Source organism: Trachypithecus francoisi, unplaced genomic scaffold (assembly GCF_009764315.1).
Source record: "Trachypithecus francoisi isolate TF-2019V2 unplaced genomic scaffold, Tfra_2.0 Lachesis_group3, whole genome shotgun sequence".
Lineage (NCBI taxonomy): Eukaryota > Metazoa > Chordata > Mammalia > Primates > Cercopithecidae > Trachypithecus > Trachypithecus francoisi.
In genome coordinates, this window is record NW_022681468.1 from 74,213,900 (window position 1) to 74,235,355 (window position 21,456).

Here is a 21,456-nt window from a genome sequence, read left to right on the forward strand (position 1 = left end):
TAATATCAAAATTCAAGATTCTCTTTCAGAATACTACACTTTCTGTGTGGACAGGTCTGCCTCTACGTATTTTCCAAAAGAATGTCTCTTTCCAAGTATAAAACATCTGATTTTATTCTCAACATAGCTTACAGAAATGCAAAATTGATAGAAAGGCTCTTTCTAATTCACGACATTTCACTACTAACCGCCCTGCCCACAAAAAAACTTTCTGATAGTGTTCCTGTAGTTTCTAGAAAATAGTACACATTTAGATGGAGGCTTTACATTCATTGTCTTATTTGATCCTTACAAGTCTGTGGAGTTAAGCAAGTTTTCCACAGGTAAGGACAGAGGATCAGAAAGGTATTTAGCACCTTACTAAACATCACTTCAAGTAAATAAGATAATTTCTTTTTTTTTTTTTTTTTTGTCAGAAAGGTATTTAGCACCTTACTAAACATGACTTCAAGTAAATAAGATAATTTCTTTCTTTTTTTTTTTTTTTTTGAGACACTCGGAGTCTTGCTTTGTCGCCCAGGCTGGATTGCAGTGGCAGGATTTCTGCTCACTACAAGCTCTGCCTCCCGGGTTGACGCCATTCTCCTGCCTCAGCCTCCAAAGTAGCTGGGACTACAGGTACCCACCACCAGCCCCGGCTAATTTTTTGTATGTTTAACAGAGACGGGGTTTCACCGTGTTAGCCAGGATGGTCTCGTTCTCTGGATCTCGTGATCTGCCTGCCTGGGCCTCCCAAAGTGCTGGGATTACAGGTGTGAGCCACCACACCCCATGTAAATAAGGTAATTTCTAATTACTGTATTACAGTGGAACAACACTAGGAACAACACTAGTTATTCTCATTAGTAATTTAATATAGAGCCTGCAAGTAATCAAATAGCAAATGCCTACCTGCACACTACTATCCCACACACTAAAACAAAGGGAATACTAAAAGGCATCAACAGATCACATGGATATTATATACGGTACAGCAAAAAATAAAAATAAATAAATAAATAATAAATAAATACCTAAATACCTAAAATGAAAGTAGTTTTCTCTCAGAGGGGAAATAAAATAAAATGTATATTTCCTTGAAAAATGCTTCCTTTAACATATACACAGAAAAAACACTTGGATGAGAAGCAGTCAGGGTGAGGGGCTCATAGGATGAATCAGCAGGATGGTAAGAAAGATAAGGGGGCACAAAACTTTCTACATAAACAATAATAGCTAGTCAGAGTAGCTTTGTCATTTACTCAGTTAATATTAATTGTATAAGCTATAGGCCAAAGTACTTTAAGAGATACTATGATAAATAGGAAACATTTTTTGCATTCAAGCAGCTTCCAGCCTAGTTGGAAAGATAACACAGTCACAGATAAAACACTCATTCATTGATTCAACATTTCCTGAGTAGTTGCAGAAAGCCACTGAGTTTGGCACCCTGAGAAATGCAAAGATGAATGAAAAACAGCCTAGCCCTCCAGGAAGTTAACAGTCTGCCAGAGAAGATAACATAGGTATGCAGGTTTTGAATGAAGAACATCAGAAGTGCTATAGGAATGATCCAAACATTATGCTATGTGATTTCCAAATGAGGGGGAAGTGATTCCTAAGTGGGGATTTGGGGAAGATGGCAGGGAGTAGACATTTGAGCTAGATAGCTTTTAAAGATTACACAGGATTTGAGTACTCACTGACGGGGAGGAAAGGCATTCTAAGTGAGAATCAACTGCGTTGTAAAGACAGACTCTGGAAAGTAAAGGGAAGGTGGGAGTAGTGAGTACAAAGGGTTTTTTTTAGAGGGATCCAAATTATACCAAGGTGTTTACTGGGAAGGAGAGAGAGGTCAAATTACAGGGATACTCAAATGGCAATCTAAAGAGCTTATGTTGTTTATAGGATATGGGACATAAGAAAAGGTAGAAGAACACAGAGTATCTTACAAGAGTTCTAAAGTCAATGATAAGGAAAGAAAAACTGGGTTTATAATTAGAGAACATATAATTTAGTTAAGTCTGAAAGAGCAGACATGATTCTGACAGGCTGTTACAGGTTATGTAAATTTATGAAAGTCATGATTCAGCCAGGCCAGCAATTTCTTGCTTGCTGCCATTCCCTCGAAATCTTGGGAACTGGATCATTTTTGGTAGCTTTTTAGATATGCTATCTGTGAAATGACACTGGCCTGAATAAACCCAAACCTCAGGAACTAAGGCTTTAACATACACACTTTAACACACACATAGACACAATCACATGCTCCCCAAATTCCCTTCAACATCCTTTTTGGTAGAACATTTTTATTGTTTGCTACTTTTTTTTTTTTGTTTGTTTATCTGCATTTCCTTGCTGCTATTTTTTATAATTATAAAATTAATACAAATTAATACAACTTCAATGTAGGAAATCTAGTCTTTCATTGTTATCCATTTTAATACTGACTTAATAACCACAATATGAATGTACTAACACTCACTGCTACAATTCTATACAGAGAGCCAGGGTGTCTGAAAATGGGCCATATGTTCAAGACTGGTATATGAATGAGCACAAAGATAATACTGGTCTCTTCAAGAATCACTTGGGGCTATACTCCTAAAAGAAGAAGAAAACTGCTTCTAGACTACCTCCAGAATTCTCCTGGAATGTGTGAGTTAAAGAGGACCAAAGTAGTCTCTCAGGACTCAAAAAAATTACTGAATATAGAAAGCACCAATCCAGACCACGAGTTGGATATTCAGCCCCTAGGGGTCCACAAATTTAGGCATATTCACAGATAAATTTATTTTTTATCAGGGATTATCTAGATTAGAATAATTTCAACCTAAATTAATTTTAATGGACTAGGGCTAAACTCAGAAAAATCTATGAGTCAAACATTGTTGGGTTTTACATTAGGCCAGTCTGATGTAGAGGTCAACAGCATAAGCTTTAAACTCTGTCAAAATGAATATAAAACTTAGCTATGATTTACTGTAATTGTGTTTTCTTATGAAAGCCACTAAACTCTTTTGAGATGTAAGAAAACAGAAATCATATAACACCTGTAAGAATTAAATTTGAAAATTAATGTATGGAAGACTGTCATCCAATGGCAGTTTATTATTAACAGGCAATCACCATGATACCATTTCATACAGAAATCTACTGCCCATAAAGAATTAGTGCTTTTCATTGATTAAATTATTAAAGAACAAGCAAAGAAAGCAAGGTATGGAGCAATCCTGAATGTTCTACAATGTATCATATTTATTCTTCAAGGTCCATCTCCATGAAGTGTTTTGTATTCCCCTTAATCTCACAGTCTCTTCCTTTGAAACGCATAGCCTGGGTTTAGATCTCTCATAAGCACTTCTCATAAGTCATACATGTTCTTTTCTTACCAGCCACTCTCTCCTGCTCCTCACCTTGCTCTACCTCTTAGAGCTAGGGCTTTTAACCTGAGGAGTGTAAACTTCCTAAATTTATATACAAAATTAGTGTTTCTGTATACCATATATAAATATATTTTCCTGGAGAAAATCCATAGTATTCATCAAATTCTCATAAAAACTCTGAAAGTCAAAAAAGGTAAGGAACTCTGGTCTAGGGAATAGATTGATTTACTCATCCTTTTCTCCTCTACAGTGCTACGCATTTACCTTGCATATGAATCAAAATTTATTGATATAATGGTTTAATAATAAATCATAAAATAAATTTTAGGTTTTAAATCTTTTTTTATTTTTATTTGTTTTTGAAACAGGGTCTTACTCTATCACCCAGTTTGGAGTGCAATGGCTTGAATACAGCTCACTGCAGCCTCGACCTTCAGGGCTCAAGTGATCTTCCTGCCTTAGCCTCCTAAGTAGCTGGGACCACCAGTGCACACCACCACCCCCAGATGACTTTTTTTTCTTTAATTCTTTTGTACAGATGGGGTCTCATTATATTGCCCAGGCTGGTCTTGAACTCCTGGGTTCAAGTGATCCTCCTGCCTCGGCCTCCTAAAGTGCTGGGATTATAGGTATGAGCCGCCACACCTGGCATTAATGCAGTCTTTCAAAATATATTTTCTTGCTTGGTCTTCCTTTAATGTAAAAAAAACATTAAGAATAGTGGTTATCAGAGGCTGGGGAGAATGGAGGATCTACAGAGAGTTACTGGTTTTTGGTTTTTTTGGGGGGGGTACAGAATCTTGCTCTCCTGCCCAGGCTGGAGTGCAGTGGTGCGATCTCGGCTCACTGCAAGCTCCACCTCCCGGGTTCACGCCATTCTCCTGTCTCAGACTCCCGAGTAGCTGGGACTACAGGTGCCCGCCACCACACCCAGCTAATTTTTTTGCATTTTTAGTAGAGACGAGGTTTCACTGTGTTAGCCAGGATGGTCTCGATCTCCTGACCTCGTAATCCACCTGCCTCGGCCTCCCAAAGTGCTGGGATTACAGGCATGAGCCACCGCACCCCGCCAGAGAGTTACTGTTTAATGGCTCCAAAGTTTCAGTTTGAGAAGATGAAGTCTCTGGCGATGGCAGTGGTGATGGCTGCACAACAATGTCAATATATTAATAGTACTACTTAACTGTTCTGCACATTTCACCACAACAACAAAAAAAGACTGTCTTACTCTCATGTAATATTAATTGCCTATTACATGGCAGACTCTTCATCAGAGGAAAGGAAAAAAGAAATACACTGTTTAAATTTTAGGATATAAGAAAGAATGGGGAAGAAAATGTCAGCCTCTATCTATATACAATGCTGGTGTTGGAGTATAAATACAAACTAAAATAGGGTAATTTAATCATAAATCTTGTCCAAAGGAGCTTAAAGAAAAGTATAATGGAGAAAAAGACTGCTTAGGCAACATCAGTTTATCTGTGTGAGGTAACTTAAACTTTTCCAAGGTGCCAAGTCACTACTCAAGGCATAAATGATAATTTAGCCCAATTTTACTAATGTATTATCTATATGAATAATGTAAGCATTTTGTATGCTTGCAAAAGGCATTCCAAGGTATCAGAAGCACATTTTTTTTAATGAACATTTGGTAAATATTCTCAAAATTTGTAAATATAAAATCCTAAAACGATAAATACCTTAAAAAGAAAACAGCAAAAAAAGAAAGAAAAATCACAGTATGAAAAAACGAATTATTTTCATATATCATTTTACTCCCATCTCATACTTTACAGCCTGCCTTACCAAAGAAAAAGTCTCAGACTCCATTAAGATTATAAATATGTTAAAATAGCAAAAGTATCTCTATTAATAAGGTTATACCTGATATTTCCAAATAACATGTATATTTTGTCAAAAACTTAGACTCTAAACCTTTTAATCATTAAATGTCAATGATATTGTTTGGCAATCAGCATATAACTAATTAGCAAAGACACTTTAAAATTCCATTATTTTCCCAGAAATCCTTTCATACATGAGAGATTTACAACTATTTCTCTAGTGGAATCTAGGAAAATCTTTAGAAACAGATTCAATATAAAGGGTAACTACCATACTAATATTTAAATTCCATATCATAAAAAAGATATGCACTACCATATTGAAGTATTATGTATTTTATATAAGCTATGTTTATTGTTTTCTTGACTTTAATATTAATTAGCAGACTATAAGATTCTCCCAGTTGTATTTACCAAAAAGCCAATTTTCCTAATATTTATTCTTATTCAGTGTTCACTCAATAAATATTTGCCAAGTGCCTGTCATGTACCAGTGGTATAAGTGCTGCACAGCAGTGAACCAGTCATGTTCTGCCTAAAAAATACTTAAATGCTACTGCTTTCCCAGAACACAGATTTATACTACCACCTTTGTGAAGTGTTAGAGCAGACAGATAGCTAGACATAAGTAGGAAAGAGAGCGCCTGAGAAAAGGAGGACTAGAAAATCTCACATCCCAGAGACTACCCAAAACCTGCATGCTGGGTATGAGTAGACAGGAGCGGAAATACCTATGCAGAAAGGAACACCCTGAAATACCCCTTAAGATGCCCAGTAATTGCTCACTCTATAGTTAACCTGTCAGAATGTAGCTAGCTACATGCTGATAAGGAGGGAAAGAGTTGGGCAAAGGGGAAATTCTTAAGAGATACACAGGCACAGTAAGTACAGATTTAACCACTATACGACCTTCCTGGGGTGGCGGTAAGGAGCAACAATGCCATTAAGTAGACTTCATATCCAACACTGGGCAGACACATGTGCATCAACTCAGAGTAAGAGAATCCCACAAAACTGTGGCAGGAACTAGTCAGGGACAAGGTAGAGACTTAAAACAGAAGTGGGAAACTAGCCAAAGACCAAGGCCGAGACTTGAGACAGACAGGAACTTAAAGAAAGAGCTCAACACAATGAAAACTGCAATGTTGAACTCTCAGGGCTGTTGGCTCATTTTCTTTCAAGCAGCTCACTCTGCCTCCTCTTTCAGAGTGTACTGTCTCTGCTACTACTTAACCCTTGCTGTTCCTACTGCTGTTTTTCCAGCCTGCTCCTCTCTTGGCATGTACTTTCTTCAATAAATTCTGTTCTTTTTGCTAAAATTGTCTCTTGGACAAATTCTTTCTCCCAAGAACAATAAGAACCAGAGACTTTGCTCTTCCTAGTAACAAAAGTGTAATGGTTTCATAAATATACTTATTTTGGTAATATTTTGAATAATTTATGCTTCTGATCTCTAATGAAAAATTTGTAAGTGAATGAATATTTTTAAGATAAAATATTTGCCTGATGTGGAGTTTGTGTTTTGGTATAGCAATAACAACACATCAAAAAAAGTACAAATTACTTTAAACTTTGAAGATTTACCTGTTATAGGAATATTCTGTGAGACTGATAGCTGCACATCTCCAGTTCCTGGTGGCATGTCAACAACTAAGTAGTCCAGCTGACCCCAATCTACCTAAAAAGATGACATAGATTATATCATTGTATAAAAATTCAATGTTGAATAGTGATGTAAACAAAATTAATATGCTAATAATAAATCTAAAATCATAGCTATCACTTGAGCCACTGCTAGGTACAAGGCACTATGCTAAGTCCGAAGGATACATGGATGAATAAATGACAGGCCCTTCCACTAGAAGGCCTTCTTTGAATGGCAAGTTTAAATTTCCAGATGACTCATCCCCATACATACATGCTAATGTTGAACTCATTTCCCAGTAGGCTTCTATTTAGGACCATTCACTTATTTTTACCGGGTGTAGCCCACATTTTGCCTAAAGAAGGTATTAGTTTTTTGTCCTTTTTTTTTTTAACTTTGCATTTCCCATGCAATATAATTTTTTTAAGTTTATATTTCCTTCACAAAAATACAATAATGAAAACCAAAATTTAATAATAAAAAATTTAATATAACTTGAGTCCCAATATTATTAAGGTTTTATTTCTTTCTTTCAAGGCATTTATTTATACCCAGAATATTCACCTATATAACGAAGTCTTTAATGCTCAACCTTCATTTAGATAGGTCTCAAGGGTACCTCAGGTTCTTTACTCCTCAGATACTTCTTTCCTTTAATGGAGTCCCTAGTATCCATTAATGGCCCAAGGATCTTCTCAATTGTAAAGTAGAAATGTGGAATCACACTAACTCTTCCTTTTCCTTCACTATCCCTAATCAGTTATTCTGCCTTCTAAAAATCTCTCAAACACACTCACTTCTCTGTTTCTCCACTGCCAAGAACCCAAGTGAGGCCACCACCATCTATTATTATTAAAGCCTCCCAAACAACCTCTCTGGCTCCAGCACTGCCTATCTAGTCCATGCCTAACAACACTGGAAAATGGAAATTTGATAGTACTACATTTTGTTTAAAACTCTTCTCTTGCCTTTAGGATAATATCTAAGCTTAAGCTCTAGAACACACTGCCTCTTCTTCTTCGCTTGCTAATTCTTCTTCATTCTTCAGATCTCAGCTTAAAATTCAGTTCTTTGGGGAAATCTCCACTAACTCCCATTAGATTAAAGTGTTTCTACTACATACTTCCCCTAATCATGTATTCATTCATTTGCCCAAGAAATGTTTACTGAATACCTACTATGTATTGGGTATTGAGCTAAGTATTGACAATTAAATGGTATCATGATTCCTGCCCTCAAAGAAGTTACAATATAGAGACAGAGATATCAGGTAGATAACTATCCTTATAAATACATAATCACCAGCTTTACAATATAGGAGGCACTGTGAAGACAGTAAAATGTGCACAGGAAAGAGCTTGCTAACTTTGAGAAACTGAAAGATCAATATGGCTAGAGAGCAGTGAGTGAAGAGAAGGGTATCATTCATTTACTGTTGTTTCTGATCTGTCTTCCTATAAAACTGTAACTGAGTAAGATCACCTTAGCACAGAATGTACTAACAGGAGACGCTTAAGACGTTTTCTTTCAAGGAATGAATGGCTAAATGAACACATGCAAAGGCTTGATTTTTTTAAACCTAAGTGGAAACTGTATATAATTTCGTATTGTGCTCCTTGAAACTTAATAACATGTAATATGTCCTTTCCATAGAATCATGCTTTTACTTATTTATTTATTCATTTTTGTGATAGGGTCTCGCTCTATCACCCAGGCTGGAATGCAGTGGCATGCTCACAGCTCACTGCAGCTTCAACCTCCTGGGCTGAGGTGATCCTCCTGCCTCAGCCTCCCTAATAGCTGAGACTATAGACGTGTGCCACCATGCCTGGCCAATTTTTGTATTTTTTGTAGAGACAGGGTTTTGATGTTCCAGTCATTTGACCCAGAGACATGTCAGTCTGCCAGTGCTAGGAGTTTTCGTGCCAAAAATATAAAAGGAAAACTATTCTTCATCTTTTTGGGGTATGGTTTTGTCAACCTGAACTAATCGAAAGGATCAGAATCCAGTTTAAAAGAGTTTATTCATATGAAAGACTAGGAATGGCCATCCAGGAAACACAGACTCCAGAGAAATGGAGTCAGCACTCTGAAGTTAAAAGTTAAGGTCTTGCATATAGGAAGAAAACAAAGAAATTTAACAGGATCACAACATTTTCTATACAAGGCTGATTTATGAGTTATAACAATTTAGTTACAGTTTATTTTCTTTTCCCTATGGCTTGTTTTCTTTACAGCTGGGTTTCATTTCCTTTCCAATTTAAGAGTATATTTAATATTCCATCTTAAGACAATGTGATAGTCATGAAGTCTTTGTATGAGAAAGGTTAAGAGGGAAGTTAATCTATAAGGAAAATCAACAGAGAAGAGGGAAGGAATCTTCCCTGACACGCTTTATTCATTTACGACATTGTACAAAACACTGAAACATTATACGTAAGAACAAAGGCTAATCTGTAATCAGAGAAACAGTTATACCTTTCCAGGTTACAGTTGCCTGTCATGTGACTCAGGCTTCATGATCACATTTCTTTTTTTTTTTTTGAGACGGAGTCTCCCTCTGCCGCCCAGGCTGGAGTGCAGTGGCCGGATCTCAGCTCACTGCAAGCTCCGCCTCCCGGGTTCACGCCATTCTCCTGCCTCAGCCTCCCGAGTAGCTGGGACTACAGTACAGGCGCCCGCCACGTTGCCCGGCTAGTTTTTTGTATTTTTAGTAGAGACGGGGTTTCACCATGTTAGCCAGGATGGTCTCGATCTCCTGACCTCGTGATCCGCCCGTCTCGGCCTCCCAAAGTGCTGGGATTACAGGCTTGAGCCACCGCGCCCGGCCCATGATCACATTTCTTTAATGGCTCAAAATAATTTAAAGCTCCAGCAACTTAGATTTTCAATAATTTATTTCCACAGTTTCATAGACGTTGGTCATGGGTAGTCTCGGGGTAACTATTTTTCAAGAATCTCTTGAACCCAGGGGGCAGGGTTGCAGCAAGCCAAGGCTGCAACACTGCATTCCAGCCTGGGCGACAGCGAGATTCCATCTCAGAAAAACAACAACAACAATAAAAACTGCTATTAAGGTTCCAAGGAACTAAAAATACTTCACGGCTAAGGCAATTCATTTCAAATGACTCTAAATTGAATTTAAGGTACCTGAAAAACACCTGGGCCAGTACATTCATCACACATAGTAGGCTTTCTATAAAGGCTTGCTGATAAACCAAGCATACGACCAGGGGCAGAACCTAATGCTTAGACTGAGTAGTAAGTACTGAATTAGGAGGTGGACACCACATGGCAGGATCCAGGATCCAATCAGATTGAGCCCTGGCATACCCTATGGCAGGATCCAATCAGATCAGGCTTCCTGGCATCACCTCGTTGCAAGATATAATAAGATCATACCTCATTAGCCTATGCTTATAAAAGCTGACCAGCCCCCAGCTCAGGGAGACGGATTTGAGCATTTCCTTCTGTCTCCTTGTTAGCTGACTCACAATAAACCTTTCTCAATGTAAAAAGTGGTGCTTTGGTGTTTGGATTTCCATTGTCCACAGGCAAACTAACCCAATTGGTTTGGTGACAAAATGATGGCCATGAAAGAACCAAAAGTAGGTCTCTACTTGACTTCTTAAATTTAATGGAAAGACTAAATATGTTTGGTCTCTAAAAATTATGCTATAGGGAAACATGTTTTTCTAATAATTACAAAATGGTTCTTATTTGTAAAAAGACTGATATACAATAGGCAATTCAAGATTTCTATGGCTTTTTTTTGTTTGTTTTTCTAGATGAAGTGTCACTCTGTCGCCCAGGCTGGAGTGCAGTGGCACAATCTTGGCTCACTGCAACCTCCTCTCCCAGGTTCAAGCGATCCTCTCACCTCAGCCTCCCCAGTAGCTGGGATTACAGGCACCTGACACCACAACTGGTTAATTTTTTTGTATTTTTAGTAGAGACGGGGTTTCATCATATTGGCCAGGCTGGTCTCAAACTCCTGATGTCAGGTGATATGCCTACCTTGGCCTCCCAAAGTGCTGGGATTACAGGTGTAAGCCACCACATCCAGCAAGATTTCTATGTTTTTAATAAAATATAAGGTTACTATGTGTTAAAAATTCTAATTTATAATTCTTCAAATGAACTGTGCCAAAAGGTGTTGTTTGTTTTTTGAGATGGAGTCTCACTCTGTCACCCAGGCTGGAGTGCAGAGGTACGATCTCAGTTCACTGCAACCTCCACCTCCCAGGTTCAAGCAATTCTCCAGCCTCAGCCTCCTGAGTAGCTGGGATTTCAGGCACCTACCACCATGCCAAGCTAATTTTTATATTTTTAGTAGAGATGGGGATTCACCAAGTTGCTCAGGCTAGTCTTGAACTCCTGACTTCATGATCTGCCTGCCTCGGCCTCCCAAACTGTTGGGATTACAGACGTCAGCCACTATGCCTGGCCAGGTATGTTTTTAACAAGAAAAAATTATAAGAAACACATAAAATATGTTCGTCAGTGAGAAAAAAAAATATTTTGTCTAATTTGAAGGTTATTTAAAAGGAGTTTCACAGTATGGATTTGGAAAGTAAATAGAAACAAGACAAAAAGGAACCAGCAGTAAGGGGAGAGAGACATATAAGAAAGTTACAGATATGAACAAAAGAGATTTTGTATGAGAAATTGTAATTTTGTATGAGAAAGAATCTTACGTAGTAACTCTTTGTCCTAAAGTAAAATGACTTTTTTTTTAAGAAAGAGCAGTATAGGGAAAGGTAGAAAGTCCAAGCATGTCATAGATGGTCTAAGTCATGAAAAGGTTAATAAACAGAAATTTTAAGAAATTTGGTGTGTGAATAAGTTGGCTATAATTAAAACAAATTTTTAACAGTCTTTCTAGGGAATGAACATTGATATTAAAACACAGAACTTCTAATTTTGGCCCTCTATGTTAAAATAACAAGAGTGTCTTAAGATACCAATTTGCTGTTGCTAAGATTGCATGAGGTTTTGATTTTTAATTCTTAAGTCTGTTTCTATAATAGTCATTCTCTGAATCACAAATAAGTTTCTCTTTCTGCCACATTTCTTCCTGAGAACTGTCTAGTTTCTCTGGCTTCAGGTTTATCTTGAAGGTCTAGAAAAGCAATATTTTATTCCAGTATAAATTGGTTCTGTATTTTTATATGTCTGCACTGTTTCATGTCACCAGGGCTTAAATGTCTGAATTATTTCATGTAACCAGGACTTCCCATGCTGTTACGAAATGTATTCCCCTGCTCAAAGTAACTGTCCTAGGAAACAAAGATTGCTTAGGAAGACTGAGGTTTAAAAAGGTTAAGGGTTTTATATTCATGTAACTTTCTGTATTGCTTTTGAAGTCTTTTGATTGTCACTCTGGTTAAATGAGAAACTACTATTTGGCAGCGACCTATGATTCTGTTGAAGGAAGTACTTTGAATTTTTTGATGTCTTTGGTAGGTTCTCCCAGAATCCAAATCCTAAATCAAGCTTCTTGGCCTAAAATTAACTTTGACATTCTACAGGTGGGCCCCCTGGAGAGCCTCAAAGGGTGTATCTCTCATCTTGTAGAGATTTTAAATGATTAAGCTTATTTAGTAAATAATATGGGATGCACTGTCAAATAAGAAACACTGTAGAATTTCCTTTAAGTTATGCTTGTATAAATGTATTATTAAAAGGTATTCCAAAATTGTTTAATATTCCTAAAATTCTGATATGTTGGGGTATATGTCATGATGTGAAATTGGTTACATGCTACCGAAAAACCTAGATTTCTTTGTTAGTTATAAACTCTCATCAGATCTTTGACAGTGGCTGTTCTGAATTTTTGTCATCCACAATTATTATCTTAAATTTTTCTCTGGAAGCACTTGCAATTGGCTATAGTCCAAAATTGTTAATTAAGACTGAGTAAAACAAAATTACATGAGGTTAAGTAATTGTTAAGGATAACACTTTTATGACTTAAATGTTTTGTTTTGCAGATTTAGGAAATTTTCTGTCATAAGTTATTTAGAGTTTGCAATAATTTGATAACATATCCTTTGTGAACAAGGGCGGGAACATTTTGCTTTTTCTCACAACTTGATTCCTACAAAATTTAGAAACCATTAATGAGTATTCTTATTTTTATGTAATGTAAGTTCAGTAAAAATCTGCTCTCTCAGCCAGGCGCGGTGGCTCATGCCTGTAATTCCAGCATTTTGGAAGGCCAAGGCAGGTGGATCACAAGGTCAGGAGTTCACAGACTAGCCTGGCCATCTCTACTAAAATCCCATCTGGTGAATCCCATCTCTACTAAAAAAATACAAAAAATTAGCCAGGCATGGTGGCACATGCCTGTAATCCCAGCTACTCCAGAGGCTGAGGCAGAATTGCTAAAACCTAGGGGGCAGAGGTTGCAGTGACCTAGATCTCGCCACTGCACTCCAGCCTGGGCAAAAGAGCAAGACTCTGTCTCGGGGGGGAAAAAAAATCTGTTCTCTTTATAAGCAAGATGCAATGGGAAACACTGGTTATATTACCAAGGTTTGGACTGAAATGTCATATTTAAGAATGTGAATAAAATGCCTGGCTTCAGAACTTCCCAGCTTTACAGACTGAATGAAAACTATCACTTCCTGGCAGGCCCAAGAATGTTAAGGCTGTAAGTAAAATCTAAAACTTGCCTTAGTTTGGCTTCCCAGCTGCAAAAGGTTCTAAATCTGAGATTTCTTAGATGATCACTATGGAGAGAAAAAGTTATGCTTCTAAGGAAAGCAAAAGTACATCTGTTATTAGATTATAACTCTGTGCACTGTCTTCAAGTCCTTGTTATCTATCTGTAGACTGGACTGAATCTTCCTAAGTTCCTCCAATACTTGGTTATAACTAAATCCCAATGGAGTCCCTCAGCCCTCTTCTCACAATCCAGACTAGGGATGCTCTGAGGACATTAAGGGTATTTCCCCTTTTTAAATCTGACCAACCAGCATAATATCAGAAGTGGGGGCAAACTAGACCTTTAGGATACTATGAACCCTCGTCTCATAGTAGTTGATGCTGTCTCTTCCTTTGTAAAAGCCATAGAGAAGAATAGTTATGGGGCTACCTCTCACTATCTCCATTCCATACTCAGTCAGGGCTCTCTTCAAGTCACATGATAAGCCAGCTAGCAAACCATGAGGTTCCCTTTCTTTCCTTTATCTTTCCCTTCCTTTTTTCTTTCTTTTCTCTCTCTCTCTCTTTCTTTTTGAGATGGAGTTTCACTCTTGTTGCCCAGGCTGGAGTGCAATGGCACCATCTCGGCTCACTGCAACCTCTGCCTCCCAGTTTCAAGCGATTCTCCCTCATCCTCCCGAGTAGCTGGGATTACAGGCATGTGCCACTTCACCTGGCTAATTTTGTAATTTTAGTAGAAACAGCATTTCTCCATGTTGGTCAGGCTGGTCTCAAACTCACAACCTCAGGTAATCCGCCCGCCTCGCCCTCCCAAAGTGCTGAGATTACAGGCATGAGCCACCATGCCAGGCCCATAAGTTTCTCTTTCTATCCTCACCTCACCATCACCCGGTGTAATAACTTTTCCAATCCTGCCACTTTACTTACCTTTCCTAAGGCCAAGTCTGCCTACTAAGTGGAACTGCATGCACTTACTAGGTCATGTCTTTTAGCCAAAGGTAAAACAGCCAGTATTTATACAGACGTCAGGTATGCCTTCAAAGTTGTTCATGACTTTGGTATTTGTGTAAAATTTGTCTACAATACACTACTGGAAAACTGCTGCATGCCTCCATGGGCCACTTCCCATTACTGAGTGGTCCCTTTTAAGTATGGTAACAAGATTTTATTTAGCTCCCTGCCTCACAAAGAAACCAATATGTACTAATTATGATTTGCATGTTTTCAAACTGGGTTAATGCCTTCTCTTCTTGATAGGTCACAGCAATGTCAGTAGTTAAGCCTTACTGGAAAAATTATACCAACCTGGGAAGTCTCTCAAGAGCTTTACAGTGACCAAGGAACTCATTTTACAGGGCAAATTATTCAAAATGTTTATAAAATTTGGACTATTAACATCCACTGGGGTGGTGGAACAGACCAACAGAATAATAAAAACCCAGTGACAAAGATCTGAGTGGCATTTAGCCTGCCACGGCCCCAGGCCCTTTCTTTAGTCTTTTTTAACCTTGGTGGGTATTCAACACCCTCTCCCTGGAGTTCTGAATTCATCCAGTCAGGAGAATTCACTTTGTTTTTTTTCGTTTGTTTGTTTTTGCTTGTCTGTTCAGCTCCCATTCACCTCCTCGGAAAGGACTTCTTAGAAACCTGCGAGGCCCACATATCCTTCTCCCAAAAAAGGGGAAAATAAGACTTGAGTTATCCTCAGCAGGAGATCTGGACATAGAAATAGCTCTTATGCAAATTCCCATCTATTCAGTCAGCTTCACTAATTCTACCCCTCCTGCTCTCCAAGAGCTACCTGAGTCTTGAGGCACATGCCAGCACTGACAATGACCCCATGGATTATAGTTGGAGGACACTCTCAAGGATGCGAGTTGCTGAAAGGGATTAACTCGAGTGAAGGAGCTGCACAGGAAGGTTTTAGAGGTCCTGGTTTGGACTAGGTTCTGTCTGGAATGGTCAGAAACTTTTCTGCACTGTTAATAGAGCTGCCCGCTTCACCACTCATGCCATCAGAGCACAAGAGAGATCCCCTATACTCCCTTCCTTGCGTGGTCCTAGACAACCACACTGCATTAGACTAATATCTCACTGCATAGGGTGGTGTTTCTGCTATTGCTAACACTTGCTGCTGTATCTGGGTAAATACTACCAGTCAGGTGAATTGGGAACATCTGAGGTTGTAAAGCTAGCCAAATCTCTGAAAGGGACACCTTCAGAAAGACTCCTGGCTGGACTTACTGAGTGGAATTTCTAATGTCCAGACGTTTTCAGTTGGTTTAACCCTGGTATAAGATTCCTTCTGTGTTTCACCCACAAGTCTTAATGATCCTCCTCATATTTGGGCTAAGCATTTGGCTCCTCTTCAAAATTGTTCTAGCCTATTTTAACAGATGTCTGCAAGTGACTCCCACTACGATTGTGCCAACTCAATCCTTAAGACTTTAAACTCACTTTAGCTGGAAACAGGAACCAATTTAACCCAAGAGACTGTGGTTCAAATTTAGCACATACTTGAGTGCCTCTTGTAAGTAAATGACTCTAGTTGCTCAGTTTGGTCACTGTCCTGTCACAAGGATCTCTACAAGGGACCAGATGGACCTGGAGCAGGTAGCCAACCACTCTGGCACCATGATGGGATGCAATGCTGTCTGGTAACAGGTTTGAGCCAGTCCTTCAAGATGGATCCTAAGCAGCTGACTGAGTCTAAATTTTAAATAGAGGCATGTGGCCATTTGCTGACTAGTGGTTACACCCATACTCTTCCCCCAGAACTCACACATTTTAATCTATAGAACCCTTGGGGCTCCCCTGAACCAGTCAATCAGAGTTGAGCTGTATCAATCAATCAGAACTAAGCAAGTTACAAGTTTCAATCCTTCATGTGCACAAAGAGAACTGACTGGGAACCTGGGTGTGAACTTTTGCTATAAAATCTGAGCTTTCTTTCCCTTGTTCTCTGAAACAAATAATGTTCAGGTTGCTAACTCTTATTCCTTTGTCCTTGAACTGGGTTGAAGTAACTTCTACTGAAACACAATCCTGAGCACTAAACAATTGCATTTATCTAGCCAAGGTCTACTATCTAATCAGCAGGAAGTAGCTAGAGTGGTTGTCACCCCTTTTCCCTCAATACTGAGGAATGGACATAATAAAGGGGCAATTTGGAACTGCATTAGATCAATCTGGTTCAACTTTTATGTAACAAAGCTGTGGACTATTCTTCAGTTGCCGTTGGACCCCCAGTTTGAAGGTCACATAACCTGAAGTTGAAGATGAACCAAATGGGTAGAACCTAAGTGCTTGGACTAAGGAGTGAGGACTGAATTAAGAGGTGGATACTGAATGGCAGGATCCAGGATCCAATCAGATCAAGTCCCGGCATGACCCCATGGCAGGATCCACTCAGCTCGGGTAGACAGATTTGGGCGTTTCCTTCTGTCTCCTTGTCAGTCAACTTGCAATAAACCTTTCTTAGGGTAAAAATCTGGTGCTTCAGTGCTTGGCTTTCCATTTTGTGTGAAGGTAAACTCATCTGTTTGTGCAGGCAAACAGATCCAGTTTGGTTCAGTGACAGTTCCAGTTCTCTTGTAAAAGAGCCACAAAAGCAATGATTTTAGAATGATTTGGGGAGGCTCTAGATTCTACTTACTGTTTACTTGTATAAATTATATTTTACTAAGTGCAGGGAAATAAGAACTAGCAAAATGCCCAAGAACCTCATTTAGTAAAACCCAGTGGTGGATCCAGATTTTGTGTGGTCTGAAGCATACACAATTTGAATGGTCATCTCTAAAAATAAGAATACCAAATTATAAATGCAAAATTAGTTATAAAAGTAAATATTTACTTAGTACATGAAAAGAAATTACCATAAATTTCTGGAGCCTTAGAGAGTCACATTCCTTTCTCTGAGAACTCTTTAAACAGAAATGCTTATATAGAAATGTTTCCTGACCTTCCTGACCATAACCTGGCTGTCTCTCCCCATCTAGAACATTCTACAATTCCCAGAATATCCCAGGATCCTATGCAGATGTAGAACCCTGAACTTAAGCTTTATTAGCTTCATGGGTAACCCCACCTTTGATAAAATTTTCTCAGTTCTCTTTCAGGCTCCAAACTCAAAGGATTTCAGCAGCATAGACTCAGTCAGTCAAGAAATTGGAGCTACCAAGGTACTCCCGAGATGCCCTGTGGATACAGAGGCAGTACTGCAGCAGAAAATTCATCAAGGTAGCAGGAAGTCAAATATGTGCATCAAATTAAGAAGGATATAGACAGCATAATGAAATAAAAGCAAAGCAAGTGGTCAAGACAGTTGAGAAGGATAGGATGAGGTACAGATCAGGGGCAACAGTTCAGACTTGAGTCAGCCAAGACAGGCTTCCTGCTAGATGCCTCTTGTACATGGTAACATATGACCACTATTACCCTCTAATGCGAGATACAGCACTTTTGTTTTTTTGCTTAGTTTTATTTTTTTGAGATGGAGTTTTGCTTGTCACCCAGGCTGGAGTGCAATGGCATGATCTCGGCTCACTGCAACCTCTGCCATCCAGGTTCAAGCGAGTCTCCTGCTTCAGCCTCCCAAGTAGCTGGGATTACAGACATGCGCCACCATGCCTGATTAATTTTGTATTTTTAGTAGAGACAGGGTTTCACCACGTTGGTCAGGCTGGTCTCGAACTCCTGACCTTAGATGATCCACCCACCTCGGCCTCCCAAAGTGCTGGGATTACAAGCGTGAGCCACCACACCCAGCCATTTTTGGATCCAAACGGAATGCATTCATTGAGCTGTTGTGCACAGTCATTCAATATTAGGATAGTTGTCTTCTTCATCTGTCCTTATAATATTGTGAAATATGTATTTGGTCTTTGTCTCATTTACTGACATAAAATCCTAAAATCCTTGCAATCACTAGAGTGATAAGAGTATCTTTTGTATTCTAATAAGTTGACTGGTGGCTGGGGGCACCTATATAGCCTCAAGATGAGGACTGGTTTCCAAGGGAATCAATGTTGTGATTAGAGGGTTGAAACTTTGAGTCAAAGGCCCAACCTCTACGGAGAGGAGGGGGCATGATTGATTACATCACGGGTTTATCAAGGAAAATAGCCCAAACTAATGTTGACAATGGTAATTTTAGGCTAACATGTTTTCCTCAAATAATATTTTATATTTTATACTCAAAATAATGTCTAATAATCTGAGAATAACTCAAAGACTCAAATAAAGGCAATTCCCTCTTTTCTGAGGAATGACTGGGAACTAAAATTGTATTTTATATTTGGGCAGATAAGGTAATTTGTCTTTTTCAGGACATCTGTTATAAAGAATATGCTGTTAGGAATAGGAAAAGAACATGAGTCTCTATCTTTTAGGGACACTTAAGAAACAGATCAAAACAGCAGCAATCAGGTCTCACTCTGAAAGATTATGGGAACACAAGTGCATATAGGTTGAATTCTACATGTTGAATAGAAAGGGACCAATGAATGTATGGTCAATAGTTCCATTTTAGGCTTCTCAGCTGGTTCAAACAGTTTACCATAATCAGTTTCCAGAGTAGCAGTTTCTATCATTAGCATTACATAAGCCAAGTCTAAGGACCATAGGGTCAACTTAACACTTCTCCAAAGCAACGGCAGACTATCCCAGCCATTCTATTCTGCTAGCAAGGCCAATGTGAGCCAGATGAAAATAACATCAGCAGTGGTGTAAACTGAGCCACATAGAATCAGGGAAGAAAAACACTGCTAAGACAGAGAGCTCTGCTGGAGTCAAAGTGATGGCCAAGAAGAATTAAAATCCTAAAGCATGGAAAGGTGTAACCAAAGAATAAATAGAGAAATCATGAAGTAAAAGAGATCTAGATTGGTTTGAATGGCTCCAAAGTGGGCTGTATCCAGGTAGCCCACTCATATGGTGGCTGGAATGTGCCATAAGTGACACGACAACTTCTTAAAGGAAGTTAGGCTGTGCCAGACCTTGCTGCTATCCTTCCTGTCTGACTACTCAGTTTTGACTCTCATGCCTACTTGACTTATACTTAGTGGATCTCAAGATAGTGTCCTTGTATCTGATTCTGGCCATCTACTTGTTGCTACTTCTATTCTATAATCAAGTTCTGCTATTTGTTCCTAATTTCTTGATTCTTCTTTTAGGACATTTATGTATAGTCCTACCCTACTAGCAAACAGAACATTACTCATGCTTAACTCAGAATCCCAGAGCATGAAAGCATGCCACTATTGGTACAGAGCTACAGCTAACCTGGTGAACAAATTTTGCAGGCAAATTACCAAGCTCCTAGGATTGTTATTCAACTAACTTCCAGGGTTTGAATAGGTCTTCCCGTTCTAAGGATTCTGGGATAATTATTTTATACATAACTATCTTCTCAACTTCAGTTTATGCTCCCTAACCGAAGAAAACATTTATATGCATTGCTGGACTCTCCCTCCAGATCCACCCCTCCATAATATCTAACCGGTGTTCATTCAATATCTGCCAAATGATTCTATGAGTCAAGTCGCCCCTTAAAATTTTATTATACAACTAAAATTAAAATTTTTGACACGTGAAGCACCTTTAATGTACAACATAAATCTAAAATTGAGCAGAAAGTGTTTTTCCTTACATCTGAGCCATGTGTTTTGTTCTGCCCAGTTGCCTATATATAAAATCATGCAACATTTTATTTTGATTGCAAGAAGAAAATTGTTACAAAGGAGATATTATTTAAATATAAATGCCACAATAAAAATCTGAATAATGAAAAGATTTTTACTTTAGTTGATGGCCTACTGACTTGTGGAAATAAATGATACAACAATATATAATAAATATCCTTGAGATTGTTCAGGTAACAGCTGACCCAGTTATAAAATGAAAACATATTATTCAAGTTATAATAACTATATAAATGTTCTTCCCTAATCTTTTTATTTTCTTCCCAAATGATAAAAAGTTCTCTAATCCTTTTTACAATGTCTTTCTTTCTAAAGGAAAGAGGGGTGTGGGAGAGGAGGCTATTTATCTAAATAAACCCCTCTAAAGTCACTATGAGCCCAAAAAGTAACAGCAGACAATTTTAAGAGAGAAAAGAAGAAAACTTACTCCTTTTCTTTCCCTTTATCACCTCCCTTTTTCTTAGTTGTCCTCCTGCAGAGGTACAGAGCAGCCTGGTCCTGACAACCTGGAGACAGCATCAACTCACAGAGGTCTTGTTATCCAAAAGTTGATACATGGGTCAATCTTTGTTAATTCTGAATCTATTTTCTGAACTAGTATTTAAAACATTATCAGTTCCCCAGCTAGCCCACAGATGACTATTTACATAGTCACAGTACAGTTGAAACAGTAAAGCTTCAAATATAAAAATAATGATACTATCACAAAAGTAACAGTATTTCAGTTAATTATAGAAACACCTCTCCAAGTTCTCCAAAGTCCTGCTTTAGGCCAAGTGCTTATATATACAGATGTTCATAACCTAGGAAGGTGATGTTACTGAAGGACAGGACTGCTACTAAAAAGGCCTAAGATATTACAAATCTGCTTAAGAGTCAAGATATTTTAAAGAAATTGTCAAAATAAATTTTATCAAAATCCTCTCTACCTCAAAGGCTGAAATTTCTAATTTTTTCCAGTAGGCATAAGTAATCACTGTATTAACCTAATTTGGAACAGCTTATAAAATATATTTAGATGTGCAGCACTCCAATAAAGAAAACTATAAAGCTACAATACACTTTTATGAAAGGTCTTAAGAAAATTTTAAGAAAATCTTTAGAAAAAATACTTGTATTTGGGAAGATTCAAGGTCCTAAAGGGATAGGAGTATAGCTGTCAGAGAAGCGGCTTTCTGAAGCCCCCTAAGAGTATCTACAGCCACCGTTCAGTGGTTAAGGTATTAGAGCAC

General features: G+C 38.4%; 1 protein-coding gene across 7 annotated transcripts in view; it reads right to left on the minus strand.

Moving 5' to 3' along the window:
• The window catches only part of NUBPL (nucleotide binding protein like), a 283,861-nt gene that overhangs the window by 63,127 nt on the left and 199,278 nt on the right, over positions 1-21,456 (minus strand). For all 7 annotated transcript variants that reach the window (XM_033188319.1, XM_033188321.1, XM_033188322.1 and 4 more), the window contains one exon: positions 6,794-6,887. In XM_033188319.1, coding sequence (XP_033044210.1) covers positions 6,794-6,887 — 94 coding nt within the window. The remainder of the gene's footprint in view (positions 1-6,793; positions 6,888-21,456) is intronic.